Source organism: Melospiza melodia, chromosome 4 (assembly GCF_035770615.1).
Source record: "Melospiza melodia melodia isolate bMelMel2 chromosome 4, bMelMel2.pri, whole genome shotgun sequence".
NCBI lineage: Eukaryota > Metazoa > Chordata > Aves > Passeriformes > Passerellidae > Melospiza > Melospiza melodia.
This window is the reverse complement of record NC_086197.1, coordinates 50598895-50616159: the sequence shown is the minus strand read 5'-3', so window position 1 is coordinate 50616159 and position 17265 is coordinate 50598895. Positions and strand designations below refer to the sequence as shown.

The 17265-nt window shown below is 38.4% G+C and overlaps 2 protein-coding genes across 3 annotated transcripts in view; one reads left to right on the top strand and one right to left on the bottom strand.

Annotated features, from left to right (window-relative positions):
- The window catches only part of APPL2 (adaptor protein, phosphotyrosine interacting with PH domain and leucine zipper 2), a 35028-nt gene extending 22667 nt beyond the window's left edge, over nucleotides 1–12361 (top strand). Inside the window, exons 9-21 of the mRNA XM_063154348.1 lie at nucleotides 413–495; nucleotides 3050–3208; nucleotides 4218–4406; nucleotides 4724–4766; nucleotides 4843–4899; nucleotides 5011–5099; nucleotides 5538–5690; nucleotides 5810–5862; nucleotides 6644–6818; nucleotides 7526–7562; nucleotides 7672–7812; nucleotides 8477–8524; nucleotides 9321–12361. Of these exons, the coding sequence (XP_063010418.1) occupies nucleotides 413–495; nucleotides 3050–3208; nucleotides 4218–4406; nucleotides 4724–4766; nucleotides 4843–4899; nucleotides 5011–5099; nucleotides 5538–5690; nucleotides 5810–5862; nucleotides 6644–6818; nucleotides 7526–7562; nucleotides 7672–7812; nucleotides 8477–8524; nucleotides 9321–9449 (1356 nt within the window). The 3' untranslated portion in view covers nucleotides 9450–12361. The remainder of the gene's footprint in view (nucleotides 1–412; nucleotides 496–3049; nucleotides 3209–4217; nucleotides 4407–4723; nucleotides 4767–4842; nucleotides 4900–5010; nucleotides 5100–5537; nucleotides 5691–5809; nucleotides 5863–6643; nucleotides 6819–7525; nucleotides 7563–7671; nucleotides 7813–8476; nucleotides 8525–9320) is intronic.
- Nucleotides 10794–17265, bottom strand: part of WASHC4 (WASH complex subunit 4) — a 39459-nt gene continuing 32987 nt past the window's right edge. The window contains exons 30-34 of one of the 2 annotated variants that reach the window (XM_063154347.1): nucleotides 17066–17162; nucleotides 16398–16594; nucleotides 15319–15418; nucleotides 13769–13844; nucleotides 10794–11990 (exon numbers count right to left, since the gene is read on the bottom strand). In XM_063154347.1, coding sequence (XP_063010417.1) covers nucleotides 13777–13844; nucleotides 15319–15418; nucleotides 16398–16594; nucleotides 17066–17162 — 462 coding nt within the window. In that variant the 3' untranslated portion in view covers nucleotides 10794–11990; nucleotides 13769–13776. Of the gene's footprint in view, nucleotides 13845–15318; nucleotides 15419–16397; nucleotides 16595–17065; nucleotides 17163–17265 lie in introns of both variants that reach the window. The other variant, XM_063154346.1, reaches the window with a different exon arrangement.

Sequence of the window (17265 nt, the reverse complement as noted above, 5' to 3'; positions counted from 1 at the left end):
TATTACAGCGCTTTGAAGACTTTCATCGTGAAGTTGGTAGTTCAGGTTGGACTGCAAAATCTAATGGATGATTTCCCTTCGATAGGGTGGCATTGCACACAGCAGTTCCTAACAGTTCCTAGCCCTGCCCAGTGCTAGTGTGGGAGAAGCTACCTGTTCCCTTATTTGAGTCATTTAGCAAGTTCTTTGGAAACGTACTTGTCAGCAGTCAGCAGCTTATCTGTGTGTGAAAGGTTGTAGAGTTGCAAAAGTGGGAGGTAGCAAGAAAGGCAATGCAGCTGTTTTGCCCATGTGTTTGATCACCCGCCAGAAGTTCAGTCATAATGGGAGCACTGTTAACACTCCCACAATCTGCTCCTTGTCTGCCAAAGCCAAGAGAACCTTCAGTACCCTTTTTCTTGGTATTTTTCAGATCAACTTCTTTAAGAAAGGAGCAGAGATGTTTTCCAAAAGGATGGACAGCTTTTTGTCATCTGTTTCAGACATGGTTCAGAGGTAACCTAGTGCTTTTGTTTGCTTTTGTCATTCCTTGGAGTCCGAGCTGTAGCGCTCTAACCTTCGGCACATACGAGAGAGTGCCTCTTTTTCTTTCTAATGAGATTCCTTCTATGCTTACGTGGCATCATTGGGCATATTTTGTTGAAGTAACAGGTAGAAAGGAAATGTTTGTACATGGAAAAGAAAATGCTGTCTGTACACTGAAGAGAGTATTTTTACAGTATAGTCAGAAACTATATACTGTAAAGTGTTCACATGCTTCCTTACATCCCTGTGTCTTGTCATGAACAGAAAAGCATGGAATTTGGGCTAGAAATGGGTTAACAGTATTAATAAAATAACTTAAGGTGCTCTCTGAATTATAGGTATTTATATTTACTGGGTATTCTGTAATAATACAGCAACAATAACTCATTAACCTCTCAAATTTAGGACCTAAAGTGTTTGATGGTGTAGCTACACAAGGCAAACAAAACTCCTCACCGTAGGGAACATATTCATTGCATCCAGTGTAGGCTGTATTAGTCCAGTGAGTTCAACCTACTTTGACTAAGTTGTAAATTTCAGTAAACTGCTTTTGTACTCCTGATTTTGTGATCGTTTTTCTTACACCTCCCTCCACATCTTCTACTTGTAGTGAAGCGTTTAATTATAATTAAGTCCCTGTAAATGCAAACTTTACACTTGAACTGTAATTGTAATAGCGAGAATATTCTTCATGGAATGATAAAATGTTAAGGGGTTGGAATGGACCATAAAGATAATATAGTCCCAACTGAGTCCTTGACTTAATCCTTCATTCCTTTCATACCGAGCCGTAGCCAGATCATTATTTATTCTCACTCTGGTGGCACTTTAAATAATGCATATTTGTTAATTTGAGAACCATGCTACAAACAAATGCTCTGTACAGTGGATTATTTCACTAAATGATTCTTTACTTTTTGTACTTACATAATTATATAATCTTGGCACACTCACTTGTGAAATAAATCCCTCTACACAACATTTGTACTGACTGGAGGACAGATTTTAAATGCCATTGAAATTGTGAGTTTTGTTTAAAAAGTGTAGGGCATCTTACTTCTGTCTTATGGGCACAGGGAGGATCTTGCTCTTGGATACTCACCGTAGAATAAGCCCTTGTTTTCCACAGTCAGATGAGTTTGAGTTCTGGACAATGTACAGTAGTAAATGGAAACAAAAATAGGCTGCTCAGTTATTTTCCTGAGTCTGGTTTTTGTGTTTAGAGTCTGTCACACAGTAAAGCTTGAAAGTACAGCTCAAATTTAACTAGTAAAAGAGTGTGATGTCTGTGGAAAAACCAAAAGAGAAGCTTGTAAAATTCTGAATAGCACTGTGCTGCACAGAATTACTGACAGAGGATGGAGTTTCATGACTTCAGTTTGCACAGCCACAGAAAACTGTGCTGCCCACTGCTCTCCTTCCTTAGTGCTGGGGATCACAAGGCCTCAGTGAGTCAGATCTGCTTGCTAGTCAAGCTAAAAGCTTTTCACTTGTCATATTTGTTCTTTTGGAACAACAAGCTGATGTGACCCATTGTACAGCTACAGAATTTCAGTGGTATTTAAAAGCATTTTCATTTATACAGTGAATATTGTTAATGGTGTAAAAACACAGGAGAAATCTATGCTAAGACATTCTCAGTGACCACTTGGCCTAATTGCCACAAATGCATATAACTTCAGAATTGTCAGCACTTTTCTTCCTGCCTTGGAGATGGGAGAAGCACATCTTAGAAAGAGGAATATAGCCTCAGAAACCATGAAGGTGTCAGGGACATTTTGTCAAAAGCATTTTGTGGTGCAACAAAAATGACAGATCAAAAGATTGATTGAAGTAACACTGAGGTAAAAACTGACAGCATAGTTCCATTGTATTTAAAAATGGAATTTAAATAATTCTTATTCTGACATTCAGTGATGGAGTGAAAAGGCATTAGTTTGCAAAATATGGTCTAACTTAATTCAGATCTGATGTTTTCTGCATCACACCAAAGCAGAACGCAGTATTATAAACAAAGAATTAAAGCTAAAGGGAGACTTGAGCTCTAGGTCTTTTTACTGTATTGTTCTGAATTAATGAAAATCCATTACCAGTTAATAGGTGGTGTCAAGGCAGGAATTCCTGTGTGTTACAGCCTTGGAGGCATTAGACAGTTCTAAGAAAGCCAAGAGATCCTCTAGTACAGCCTGCTTTGAACTATGCTGTTATAGTAGGGCAATGTCTGTATGTGTTCAGCAGTGTAAATTCATAGAAGCATTACTTTTAGAAGCTGTCTCTCAAAAAATAAACTTTACTCTTTTTTCTCAACATGTCTCAACAGTTCTCACATGCTCATTTCAGTATCACAGAACAGTATTTCCTATAAAGTCTATTTGAAAAATAAATTTCATCTTTGCACTACCCTCCAAGGTAATCTCAGATGGTATTTTTGTTCATTTTGGCTTACAGATGTTACCTTTATCCTGGTATAAATGGCTAATGATGGTTTGCGTTTCTTTTTGTGTTGTTGTTGGTTTTTTCCCAGCATACAAGGAGAGCTGGATGCCGAAGCTGAAAAAATGAGAATATCCCAGCAGGACTTAATTGCAGTTAATGAATCTGTTTACACCCCAGATTCTGATGTAATTTCACCTGCTATCAATAGAAATCTCATCCAGAAGGCTGGCTACCTTAATCTTAGAACGTAAGAAGATTGTTGTTATCTGTTGATTTGTTTAGTGGCTACATTTTTTGGGGGAGGGTCATAAGGACTTGTCAGGTATTGATGTTTGAGGGTCCTAAATCAGTTTGGTAGCTCTACTTTTCATCCTCTGAGTACACCTGTCATCTTTGGAAATGTATTTTTGAAGCTTTAACCTAATTAGAGACATTTGAGACTGTTTTTCTGAAAACAGAAACATTGCTTCTGATTGAATGTACCTACAGGAAAAATTTCCTGCATTCAAGTGGCTAAAAATTAGAAGCTAATGAGACTGGGTTCACATTGTTTCCAGATCTTAAAGGAGACGTGGTGTTTACAAAAGCAGCTATATTTTGTAGTTAACATGTGTTTTCATGAATGACCTTTTTTACATAAATAAAAGCTTTATGGACAGTGCAAGTTTGTAACTTTGAATGTGTATCATATGTAGAATTACCTCTGCAGATTTTACATATAAAATTTTCCATAAACTTCCACAGAAGTTAGGTATACCGGTGGCATGTAATAACCCTATTTCTGTGATTGATTAAATATCAGTTTATTATTTTGTTTATCTAGTAATTTTTTTTCTTTGTGAGTATACATCTGATAATTTCTCTTAGTAGTCCAAAAGCTGGATTACACTATAATAGGACTCTACAGCTAAGCAAGAGATGGACTCTGAGATAGTACTGCAGCAGATACTTTTTTTATATTATGATTTTGTGCTGAAACTGCTCATAGTATTTCATGTCAGTTACTCAATACTCTCTTATTCCTTAGCTAGAAGATAAGAATTTTAACTTGGATTTTTGGAATTAACTTAATTTTTCAGCTTTCATTACAGATTAGTTTCTGCTAGAAACAGGTGCTGTTTTTTCTTCTTAAAAGAGACCATTTAAAAAATGCCCGGGTGAACATGAAGTTCTGATTAGTATCAGGATGTGTTTGCCGTTTCATACCTGTTACTCACAAACAGTAATGAGTCTTTATCACTGTATCTTCTCATCAGTAAAACAGGTCTGGTGACTACAACTTGGGAAAGACTCTATTTCTTCACTCAAGGTGGCAACTTGATGTGTCAGCCAAGGGGAGCAGTAGCTGGAGGATTGATTCAGGACCTGGATAACTGCTCTGTTATGGCTGTGGACTGTGAAGACAGAAGATACTGCTTTCAGATCACTACTCCTACAGGCAAAGTGTATGAGAAAGGTTTTGTTTGAGGACAGCTAGTCACACCTACCCCTTCAGATGCTCTTTCCTGTAAAACTTGCTTGGTGTAGTAGTAAGCTTTTCTGGGTTTCCAGAAGGATGTTTCCAAATTAAAAGCTTATTCCTTCCAATCCTCCCCCACAAATGCCTGAATGGAACATGTGGTGTCTTTTAGCTGCAGCTTTTTCATGATTCTTGTTCCTTTGGCAGTTAATAGATATAAAGCTTGGTATATTACTGTAAGCACTGCAGTCAGACAGTCCTGGTGTCCACTGTTAGCACTTATACACTGTGTTTGTATTTTAGGGGTATAACCCTTCAAGCAGAAAGCAAGAAAGAATATGAGGAGGTAAAAATATTTTCTTAATGTTATTATTCTTGCATATAAGTGAGCTTGAAGACTTCAATTTCATTTTCCCTTCCAGTGGATATGTGCCATCAACAATATCTCCAGACAGATCTATCTCACTGACAATCCAGAGGTGGGAGCTTCTTTTGATCTTTCAATCCATTCCTTCAACTTGTTCTCCCATTACTCAACATGGTAAGGTAAGCTGCATGTCTAAAAAAACTGTTCTGTCCTGTTTTCATAGGCAGCTGCAATAAAATTAAATCAGACAGCCCTGCAAGCAGTGACTCCCATTACCAGCTTGGGAAAAAAACATGAAGTTCAGCACCCCAGGTAATGTTCTCCCTTGTGTGGAGCAGGGACCATGTGCAGTTGTATTGATCCTGGGGCTGAGGGATCTTAAGATGTTGGGATTGTCACTGAGAAGTGTAGACACAAGTCGAGGTCTCTGCTGGTAATACAGCTGTGAATATGGACAGGGCAGGGAGACACATGGTCACCTATTACTGAAAGTCAGCCCACGCTCAGAGTTGATCTGTATTCAGGTTTAATATACCAATGTTTATTTTTGTCCTAAATAATGCTAGATTAAAAAAAGGATTTTATTGGAGTCCTCAGTAATAAGTAAATAGGAAAATACCTTAGATATCTGCAGAGCGGTTCAGTCCCTCTTTGGACTTTTGAATATTCTTATCTTTCTTCCAGAGCAAAGGTAGGATGTCACTGATGGATAGAAACATAATTTTTTTTTTTTTTACATTTGCACTTCAGCCAGACTGTAAAGAATATGGAAAATTATGAAGTAATTCCCAGTGGATCAGCTGGCATTCAAGATTCCACACAACTCATTGCTCCTGGAACACCAATTCAATTTGATATCGTACTGCCTGCTATGGAATTTCTGGACCAGAACAGAGGTGGCAGGTATGGCCAGAGACAGTGATCCATCACTGTAACAGTATGATTTCAGGCGAGATGAAGTATTGCAGCATCTGTTAGTAGTGATGACCAGAATCTGTAATTCAAGTTTTCTTATTTCACAGGCATGCAAACCCATTTGGGGAATCTGAAGACAGCAGCAAAGATGAGGAGGAAGGTCAGTGCTTCTTCATCCAGATAAAGTCAAGTCATTATTTTAGCTACCCAGTGTCTCTTAAGAAAAGCACCTGACATCATGGAGCAGAAGTAACAGATCCATAGTAAAGTGACCTTCCTGTACTAGCTTGTGTAGGGCTTGGCCCTGGCTGTTCTCCTCTGTGCCTGGAACCCATGGCCCTGTCAGAAAAGTGCTCTCAGAACCAAAGCAGTACCTACTGTTCTGAACATTCACCCTGCTTTCCCTTGCTCACCATCGGCCATAAAGGGAGCCTGATCAAGTGTGATGGCTTTGCTGCATAATGGCTGCTTAGCTGTCATTAAATCTTCTAGTGACAGTCAAGGAGCAAGGAAGGATTTGGTATAAACCTTACTGTGCCCAACTGCATGGAAGGTCAGAAGGACATAGAAGAAACGGAAGAATGTATGAGGCTTAATGGAAGCCAAGGCTTATGCCCAATCATAAATTCATCATAGTTTATGTGCACCCAATAGCAAAATAGGCAAGGGAATTTTACTAGCATATGGTCAAATGAATCATAAAGGACCAGTCACACTTTTAAAAACTTCCTTCCCCATCTCCACACTGCTGCCTGTTCACACAGTTTGAAACTGGGTCAGGGCACTGTGTGACTCATGGCAGAAAGCCACTGCTCATGATGGCCACCAACCACAGGCTTACTGTTGAATTTCTAAAGTGAATAAAATAATTCCATCGATACTTTGAGCTACTGGGAAATTGAAATAGCATAGTGAAGGAAGTCGTGGCTTTTCTCTTGCAGATTCCCTGCTGCAGCAGATGTTCGTGGTTCGGTTTTTAGGGTCCATGGCTGTTCAGTCCGATGAGACGTGCGAGGTGATTTATGAAGCCATGAGACAAGTGCTGGCTGCTCGGGCCATTCACAACATCTTCCGCATGACTGAATCCCACCTCATGGTCACCAGCAAGAACCTGAGGTATTGTAAAAGCTTTAACTTGTCAATGTTCTGTTCTCTTCATACAATTTGTAATTTATTATGTATTGTTGGTTTTGTTTTTCTAAGACACACAACCTTTGAGGAAGCAAGATCCCAAGAGTCACTTTACCTAGAAAGAAATGCCTCTTTTCTTATTCTTTGGTACCTAGAAATGATCCTCCAGACCAAGTTGTAAGAATGTCCTATCAAAATCTAAGGGACAGTCTTATAGTGGGGGGCTGTAAGACCCTGCAAAGATACAAAAAAGAGATGCAAAACTATGATTGTTTTAATGCAAAAATCTTTACTAATAATGTCCTTTGACAGTAGTGTCACTGTAGAATATGCTGATGTCAGACATTCCCTTTCAGTGAGGTAAGTTTATGTCCCTCTGCATTTGTGTTAGTTCAGGCACTCAGGATCCTTTCCAAGTGACTAAGAAAGGTGCTATCTATAATAACAACATCACATCTATCTATATAGATGTGATGTTATTATTTGCTGTATATTTTTGCTGTACCTGTCATGCAGCTGAGAGTCAAAGCCTAGTTTCGAATCTTGCCAATCAAAGCTAAAGCACCTGATTCTATGCATGTTTCCTCATCTGTAAAACTGCTGGAGTTACTGCTTTTGTATTATAAAGGCCCTTGAAATTACCAGGAATCGCTCTAAAATAGTTTTCTTTTTTTCCCTACATGTAATTGCAGGTTAATAGACCCTCAAACCCAAGTTACACGAGCAAGCGTAAGTAACTTTTTCTATCACAGCAGTGACTACTCAGTTACATGAACCTGAGCTAACCTGCTAACTTGAGCTGAATAAAACAAATAAATAATTTATTTGACTTTTCCAGTTTGAACTCACCACTGTGACACAGTTTGCTGCCCATCAGGAGAACAGGAGACTGATTGGCTTTGTGATCCACTTCAGTGATACTCTGGGAGAAGAATCCATGAGTGCATATGTTTTTGAGAGCAACACAGAAGGGGAAAAGGTTTGTGTAACATTTAATAAAATTCTTTATTTAGAAATAGGTCTGTGGCTTCTTGACTTACACATCTGGGAAACAGTGCTGTAGAAACGAGCAGCTCAGTTTCTGGTCAAGAAAACATGCGTTAACGTGTAAGCCTTTACTGGCTTATGTCTAAAAGGGACCAAATGGACAGATAATGAAGAAGCATGTATAAGGAGGAAAGGATGGGATTGCTAATCCCAGCATTAAGAGAGATGGGAAAATGCTGTCCATCAGCAGCACTAACAAAAGGAATGTCAGCTATGCTGAGACATGTACAGCTGTGAAGCTTTCACAGACAATGGTGTATGTACTTACACCATTGACTGTTTGCTGCCTGCTGCAACAGAAATAAGGAGTGGGATGGAGAACTTTTGTCCCTACAAACACTTACATGCACAGTGTGGAAATAAAGTGTGGTGACTAAAACTGACAAAGATTTACCAGCCCCCGTGAGCTTTGAAGCTGAACCCAAGATAGTTTTCTTCACCAGTAGTTAGCATAGCAAATTGGTATTCCACCTCTGCTTTTAGGCCTGGTTTTAAGACTTAAGTCTGCACTGACAGTTGTGTGGTGTATTTTTAATCAAGGAACAAAAAGCCAAAACAGAACTGAATGGAACTTTACATGTATTTCTTCTTTGTAGATATGCTATGCCATTAGCTTGGGAAAAGAAATTATTGAGGCACAGAGGGTAAGTTTGTTTCATTCCCCACATGTGTATGATACATCTTGTTCTGGTTTTCACCTGCACTGTCCAGGTACCTCTGGTGTGCATAAGAAAAATGAACTGCTACTTCTCCTAAGGACAGTTTTGCAGGCATTATTTAACACAGCAAAAATAAACTGTTTGATTTCTCAGTAATGTGATTTCAGAGAAAATGTGCCACCCCAATCCAAGTTCAAAATGACACAAATCCAAATGTTCACATCTGAAAGAAAGGTGTGAGCAAAGTTTTCAAAAAACCAAACACACTTTTTGGGATGATGTGTAAATCACACACACTGCTGTTTCACTTTTAGAAACTTACATTCTTTCCTCACCTAGGCATGAAAATCAGTGTTTCTCCAGTTAAAATGAATGGCAGAATTATCCTGTCCCTTGTAGATATATTTTATCTATATAGGTGTGATGTTATTATTTGCTGTATATTTTTGCTGCTAAGGTTTCAGAACCAGTTGGGGAATGAGCTTTTAGTCACAACCACTAAGCACATGTATAATAAATTCTTGAGACAGTTACTTTTTTCCTTGCTTTTCAGTAACTAAAGCAAAATAAAGGCTCAAAATTAATTACTTTTTTTTCTTCTTAAATGCTCAAGCTGTACTTGAGTCTTTACGTACCCAAAAAGGTATCACTTGTGTTTCAAATCTTTATTCTAAAGCTTGTTAAAAATAGACAAAGTTGCAAAAGCTTAGCAAGAAGTACTGGGAAATGTGTGTTCCTCAAAGGCTGCTGCAGCTTGCTGACCTCTCTTCTTTTTCTTCAGGATCCAGAAGCATTAGCTCAGCTAATGAAGTCTGTGCCATTAACAAATGATGGGAAGTTCATGCTTCTGCATGACTTGTCAGAAGAGGATGGAACCATGCATGAAGGAGGGGAGGAATCAGAAGCATAAGCAGCTCCTGTCACTTCCTGCAGCCTTTGTGGGAGCAGAAAAGCAGGGAGTCTTTTTGCAAGAATCTCTGGTTTTCAGTCACCTGCACACACCTGAGGCCAGCTGCCCTTTCCTGCTGGAGAGCAGTGGTGTGTCTGCAGTGGAGTCCCTCTGGATTTACAGTGGAAGCACAGCAGGACTCGCATTTAGCATTTGTGAATGCGTAGGGTGGAACTGTGTCTGGGGAGCTGACAGTCCTGAGCAGGAGGCTAGTGCTGCTGGTGGGCAGGAGAGCACAGATGTCAGCAACTAAGGGTTAATGGCATTTCTTACATTTACAGGGCCAGCAGCCTCTCATTCCACTGAAATTTGTGTGAGCTGCCAGCTCCTCTGACAAATATCAGGCCTCAGATTTCCTACCACAGTCAATGTTCATAGTTTGCATGATCATGTGCATCTGATTGAAGGTTAAAAATGCACTACCTACTTTATTTCAGATGAAGTTATTTTTAGTCTAGTTTATGTGTAACAAGATTTACCTTTTGTGTTAGCCTATTTACAAAACTATTTGTTAAACACTAAATTTTTCCTATTAATATAATCTATTTTTATATTGCATCTAGAAAAAGCTTACAAAACAAATTTAAGTGCCTACTCTTACCTTCCAGGGGACTGTACTCTCACATTCTGTAATTACTAGACAAATTGTACTTCCTTGATTTATTATTCTAAGTACCACTGACATGCAAACCTCAGAAGCAGGCAGCTGTGTGCAGTTTTCCTGTGGTTAGGTTTCTTGTCACTTCTTACTTATATGAAGAAGTAAGAATTCTTACGTAACATGCAACAGCTGAGTCTGACAGCAACCTTTGATTTTAAGAAACTGAGCAATAAAATGTTAGATTACAAGTCTACAAGGTACTGAAAAGTCTCACAGTACATTCCTGAGATTAGACGCTAGAGAGATTTGGCTAATAAGTTTACATTTTTCCATCCTGAAAACATCAGCAACATCACTTTGCAAGAACAAACAAAATAGACAAAATAAAGAGCTGTTAGTGGGGGAGGGGGTGTAAGCTGTAGTATAGTTTATATTAATCAAGATAAGGTACCTAGAAAATACGCCTGAAATTCCTCAAACTTAATTTAACTCAGTCACCAAGAAATTAGATTTTCCATAAGCAGAATCTGTGCAACAGTATCTGAAAGATCCCAGATTGGAAGTGTTTGATGTAGAATAAGTCTAACCGGTTATTGAATGTTTAAAAGTACCGTGGAAAAAAACTTAATCATAAATAAAAGCTGAAGCTATCTTATTAAAAAAATTAACACCTACTGAACTGGTGTTATTGAAAACACTGGGAATGAGGTTCTCAAAATTGCATTTATTAACACAGTTTTATATACATAACGTTCTCTACTCCCAAACCAAAGAGACTGGAGTAACAAAATACCCTTTTGTACAATGAGTTAGGAAACATTAAGTATTACATTTGGTCCTTTGTACCTGAGAAGCTGAAAACAGCTGTTGATGGATGTCTGATGCAACTCAAATGTTTTTCTGGTTCAAGGCTGCATTAGGACCTGCAGAGTGTGCCCTTCAGCACCAGGCGTTTGCAGCTGCTGGGGCCATGCAAACCCTTGGTGGCAGGGCTGACAGAGAGCTGGGTGTCCACAACCCCTCAGAGAGCAGCTGCTGCACTTCCAGCAGCCTTGGCACAAGGCTGAAGACCTGAGGGCAGTGCTGACAGCTGCCTGCTGGGGGTGAGAGCCTGGCCTTTAGCCAGTTCCAACCCTGCCCTGAAGGAAAAAAAAACCCTAGACATGTTTTGTATCCCTGCAGAAAATTCATCATCACTTCTGTCACCCCTAGGAATTTCTGAGTGAGCATGTGTGGTTTAGTTTAGGGGATTTTTTTGTTTTAGCTCCATTCTCCTCTCCAGACAACAATTAGGGTCCATTTGGTTCCTGTAATTGTGACAGGAGGTCAAAAGCAACAGAAAGAGTTGTAGCACCACAGCATGAATTTTGCCCCCCTTCCATATCCTTGTGGGGAGAAAAAAGACTTAATGCAACTCAGTCACGTGACATCCAAACCCAGGACCCACCTTGGATTTCAGATGAGAAAAATCTTTCTGCATATCTATGGTGCTACATGACAAAGAGAAAGAAGGAAATACAAACTACAGTCCTGTATTAGCAAGAATAGCTCTATTATCACTGTACATGTTTGCGTATGTATATATTTTTCCCACATAGAGTATACATTCAGTTCTCCCAGATTAAACAGGCATCTATAAAAATAGGCTATGTCTTTCCTCTAGAATTTCCATCACCAGAACCACATGAATTTGTTAACTATTGTACACAAAGGCAATGCTCAGTTCACGTTATGTTCAACTGCAAAGTCTTACCTTAGCAAGATAATGTCTCCAAAAGAAAAAATGGAGAAGGGAAAATACAAGTGCAGACTAGAGTGTGAGCTGTGTATTGACTGCACACAGCTCCCTAGCAAGGCCATCCTGGGGAAAGGAACATCATGTGTGGGTGATTCTGCCGTTGCTGTGGAAGAAGGAAATGCAGCACTTAGCCATTCCACTCCACGAACTTGGGTGACTTCAGCAGAGATGGGATTGTGGAAGGATGTGCACAGCAACTGCAGGAGGATGGGAAGCAGCAGCAAGAATGGTGATCTCAGCAATGCTACTGAGCATTCAGTGTGGGCACAGTTTGGTCAAAAAAGTGTACACAAATTAAAAAAAAAAAAAACTGTATCAAAGTAAAAAAGCAAAAATATAAATCAAGTAATGCAGCATTTTTTTAGGGCAGTTATAATGAACTAAAAATAAAAACTTTAATGAGCCCAACTGATTTTAACAGTCCACGAAGCTTGTGTCATGTTCTCAGAACCAATAAATGGAATGTTCGTATCAGTCTGGTCTTTCCAGTTGCGAGAAAACATTAATCCTTGCTGTCTGAATGTTGAAGTGACAGGCAGGAAAGGGCGAATCAAAGTACGTCAGGAATTGTTTAAACCAATGACCCAAGAGTGGGTGGAACAATATGAACCATTAAAACAAACATTAAAGAAAGTTTTGTCTAAAAATACAGTTTAAGAGTGCCAGAAAACCCCCCAGCAAGGGACTGACTGGAGTAGTGTATTCTGGTTGGTAAGAACTAGAAGGGTGTTAATGTTCTGGGAGATTAAAACACACCCGTATATTTTAATAAAGGTGGTGTTTTCTTTTAACTCTAGCTAGTTAGTTAAGTTAGGAATCTGAGTAATTCTTGCACAATCTAGAACCTCTACTTGCAGGGATGGACAGATGTTAAATAAGAGTTCTCACAGTGTTCAGCAGCTTCTGAGCCTGCAGTGCAATTATTGTTAATAATCAGGCATGTAAGACTATATAACCAACACACAGTACAACAGACCTACAGAGGCTAGGAAATACAGAATTGAGGCTGAAACTTGCAATTAGGTGCAACATGTTCATGAACTGTGAGATCACTTAATAGTTACAGACACTCATCACAGTGCCTGGTCATGAAAGAAAGAGCTGATTGTGGTTCTGTCTTGGCTCTGGATTTCCTTACTTCTGTGGATGCAAATCAAACCTTCGGTGTGAAATGAGAATTTGTTAACATTCACTTTTCTTGTTTCCCCATTCTTTGATAAGGGGGCAAAACCAGGGGGAAATAAATGTTTGATGGGATCCTAAGTTCCCACAGTACAAATGCTGTCTACAGTAATAACAAGGGAGTTTGGAATAAAACAGTAATAAGCATTTCCATTTTGTGTAACAGATTTAACATATATTCACAACATACAGTTACACCCACAGTGTAATCTGTGACTGCATTAAATGCAACAGGATTGCACAATGACATGTCTCAATTATTTTTTGGACAATAGATACAGCCAATATCTGGATTCAGGGTTTTTTTTGGGTTGAAGAGATGCCAGTTCAAACCTTGGACCAACAGCCTATGAGTTTGGGTTTTTTTAAAATGCTATGATAGAGATGCGAGAATGCATCTAGAAATTAATAAGGATTTTTTTTTTATCTGCACATCTGTACTTTAAAATACCTCCAAGGTCAACATTTTATTAAATTATTTTCAATCTAAAGAAAGTGCTGTAAATAATGCAAACTCCTGAAAAATAGGAGTTTCTACAGAAAATACAGACAAACACAGACCTAGCCTCAGTGGATGCTAGTATGCTTCTCTTGGATTTAACAGAGCAAGTAAGTCAAATCTAGAGCTTTAGCCCCTACAGAGTGTTACTGATGAAGACAAGGACATGAGTTATTTGAGTAAGTAATCTTCACCCATACCAGCCACATCATTTCACAACAGGCTCTGCAGGTGTAGAGTTGGAAAGATCTCCATTGCTTGCTTTACCAGATTCTTCTACAAAGACAAAATAAAAAAGCATGGATGATGTTTAACACTGTATTTGAAACAAAACCCCTCAGATTCTAGCGTATACATATATATATATACACACATATACACATACACACACATATATATATTATATATATATATATATATATATATACACACACATATATATATATACATATATATATATGATGCTGATATCCACAGGAACACCTTATGCAGTATTTCACAGTCAGCATATGCAACCTGATCTCGCAGCACAAGACCTTTGAAGAAATTCCTATCTGGGGTGAAAGGTTCTTCAATCAGCAGTACTTGTCTAAAAATTACATATACAATGCTCACACATTTCAGAGTCCAAGTCCAAAGATCATGGTAGAGGGCATAGATATTATTACCATGTTGAAAACTCTCCCTGGTATGCATTTCCAGTTTTTCTCCCTGCAAAATACATTGCCTGGGGAACTGAACCAGTATCATAACAGAGAATATTTAACCTCAAATATAATTAGCTGATGTTCTCCAGAATGGTCTCCTACAAACTCCAGAGCAGCATGTCTATTCTTCCCACAATTCTTGGAGTTCTTTGAATTTGTTGATTTTTTTTTTTCATGCACTGAATATTTATCTGAGCAACTTCACTGAATATGATCAAATATAAATTAATGCTAAAAGAATTTTTCTTTACAAACTGTTTTTCTAGTGCAGAAGAAAACTAATCTTTTTCTCCAGTGACTATAACCTCACAGGTCACTCGCGCCTTTGTCAGAAGTACAGTGGAGAATTATTTACCAATTCAGTTTTTAAGATACTACTGTTCCTTGAGTTTCTAAGTAACTTGTGACCAAACTGCATTTCTGTATCTTAATCCTTAGGAGCATTCTCATTTCTTTGGAAAGAATTTTCCCAAGAGAATCAGAATTCATGAGGGAGAATATACAACCAGGAATAGAAATGCAAAATACCAGTGTTACCTAGTCAAGAGACCACACCACAAATTAAGATCTTATCCTTTGAATATAGAATTCAATGGGAGAACAAGCATATCAAACATCTAAATATCTATAGTAACTGCATCATCTGCTATGTAAGTTGAAAGTCAGCCAGTACAAAAGGTGAAAACCACCACCTAAGGCTGTCATTGTCAACATTGGTAACTGAAGAGGTAAGGATGCTGAAGTTACTGAATTTAATATTACTGCAAGTATGCAATTCTCCCTGTACCAGGCTTTACAGCCCATTTTTTGTCAGCTGGGTCTTCTGTGGTGGTATATTTTTTTCCCACACTCCAGAAGCCCAGCTTGGAATTCACATATTCCAAAGAAGGACTTCTTGAGCTGTTCTTGCTGAGTCTAAATCACCCATGACCACATAAACCTCTCTCATTAACCTATGAGCAAGAAAGCAGATATTAAAAAAATACACTATTAAGGCACACAATCTCATTAGCCAAAATGATCTACTTATAGGATTCACTCACCTTCTTTTTCTTTCTTTTCCTGGCTTTCTTCTGCTGCAGTTTTATCTGCTCTGAAAAAAATTCTTGCACTACTTAGCGAGAAATAGAGGAGTTCAAATTCCTAAGGGAAAAGATAAAGAGGAGCATCAGTGTATCACAAATATGAAGACAAATATCAATGGGATTTTTCATTAGTATCTTAGGCTCCTAAGATTTCAGTATCTAAATCACTTAAATGCTCTTGAAAATCTTCCTCCTTTCATTCCTTATTCACACACATTTTACAAAGCAAACATCAAATTACATTAAAGGGCAACCTAAGCAAAGCAGCATCACTGCAATAAATCTGTCAATGATCTACTGAGGCTGAAAATGAGGTTTGTAACAGCAGTGAGAACAGAGCAACTTGCCCATGGAAACTCATGCAGCCAATAGTTTAAACAACCACAAGCCTGTATGAACAAGGCTCAGCAATGTGTTTTTTTAACAGAGGACCAAACAGTGCACACTCCTGGGAACCATGACGGCATACAGGGCCTTATCTAGTCCAACAAGACATTACAGCATGTAATCATGGGTTGTAAAAATAGCCATTGACAGATTTGTCCCATAGGCTTCTCCAATCAAGAGAGAGAAAGCACCACACCATAGATGAAACCTGAGCTGCTGTGCTCAAAAATTCAAATACACCTTTCCTCTATTTGATAGGTAATGCATCATTCATCATGCAGCTCAGAATTAACACACAGGCAGCTCTGAGGGTTCACAGCATTATGTGCAATCCTTGTTATAAGAAGTTTAACCAAAATATATTTTCTCCTATTTAAGCATTTATGGTTTAGTTGCATTAGCCTTCAAATTCCATGGGACAAAGAATTCCAATGAAACAGGTCTTCAAATATCACAAAAACTAATGGTATTCCCTCCAGGTCATACACCAAGTCTTTATGCTCTTTCTGCACTGTTGCTGTAGTCAGTGTTCAGGATTTTGCTCTCAATGTGTTCCATTAGAACAGTTACATGATTTGTAATGAGTAAGTGTTGAACTCAATACAGAACAGAAATTGTTACCAGAACACGTAACCAGGCTCGTGCTGTACCTGTAAACAAACTTCCAGTCGCTTGTGGGTAAGGTTCATAGTCTGTAGTAGTTTTTCATCTTGATTAGTGGACTGTATGTTCTGTTGCTTAGCTACGGCTCTTATTTCCTTCACATACTTCTCTCTAACAGACTGGAACCAGTGCAGAGAATCAAACTCCTGGTACTGATCCAAAAGCTTCAGAATGTAAGCCACACCTAGTCATTAACAAACCATGTATTGAAATCAACATGCAATTAGCAAAACATTTTGTGAATGTCTTCAGTGGATGAACCTAAGTTAATATTTCCATGCAAATATAATTTAAATTGCTATAAACTTACAATTAATCTATCAGGAAAAATCACAATAAAGAACAAGCTTAAATTTTTTTAAAACATCACTTCTCCAAATACTTGCATTCCTTCTCATCTGGATGAGAACCACAAGCTTGGAAAGAAATTTGGAAACACCAACGTGTTAAAACTGTCTGCTCCCATACACACCTATTCCATGGTTAGGAAATTCTGACCACAACCATAACCCTCAAATCCCTTGTGCTGATGCAAAGAGAAATCCAAATAAATTATGGAATTTTTAATTATGGGAACAAAGTATAAACAAAACTTTTCTTGCAAATGTCCATTATGTTGGCTTACCCAAAGGTTAGTGAGAATGCTGAAACTTACCCATGGCAAACCCATCATCAGTGAAAGCTGCTCCACTTTTGTTCTTCTTATTCAACTTCTCCTTGCAACTGATTGAATGCTCCACAAAATTGAGGGTCTGAAAGAATGAAAGGCTGACTTGGAATCACAAAGAAACTCACAAATGTCACAAAGCATTGTCATACATGCTACTACAGTCTAATACAAAACATTTAAACACA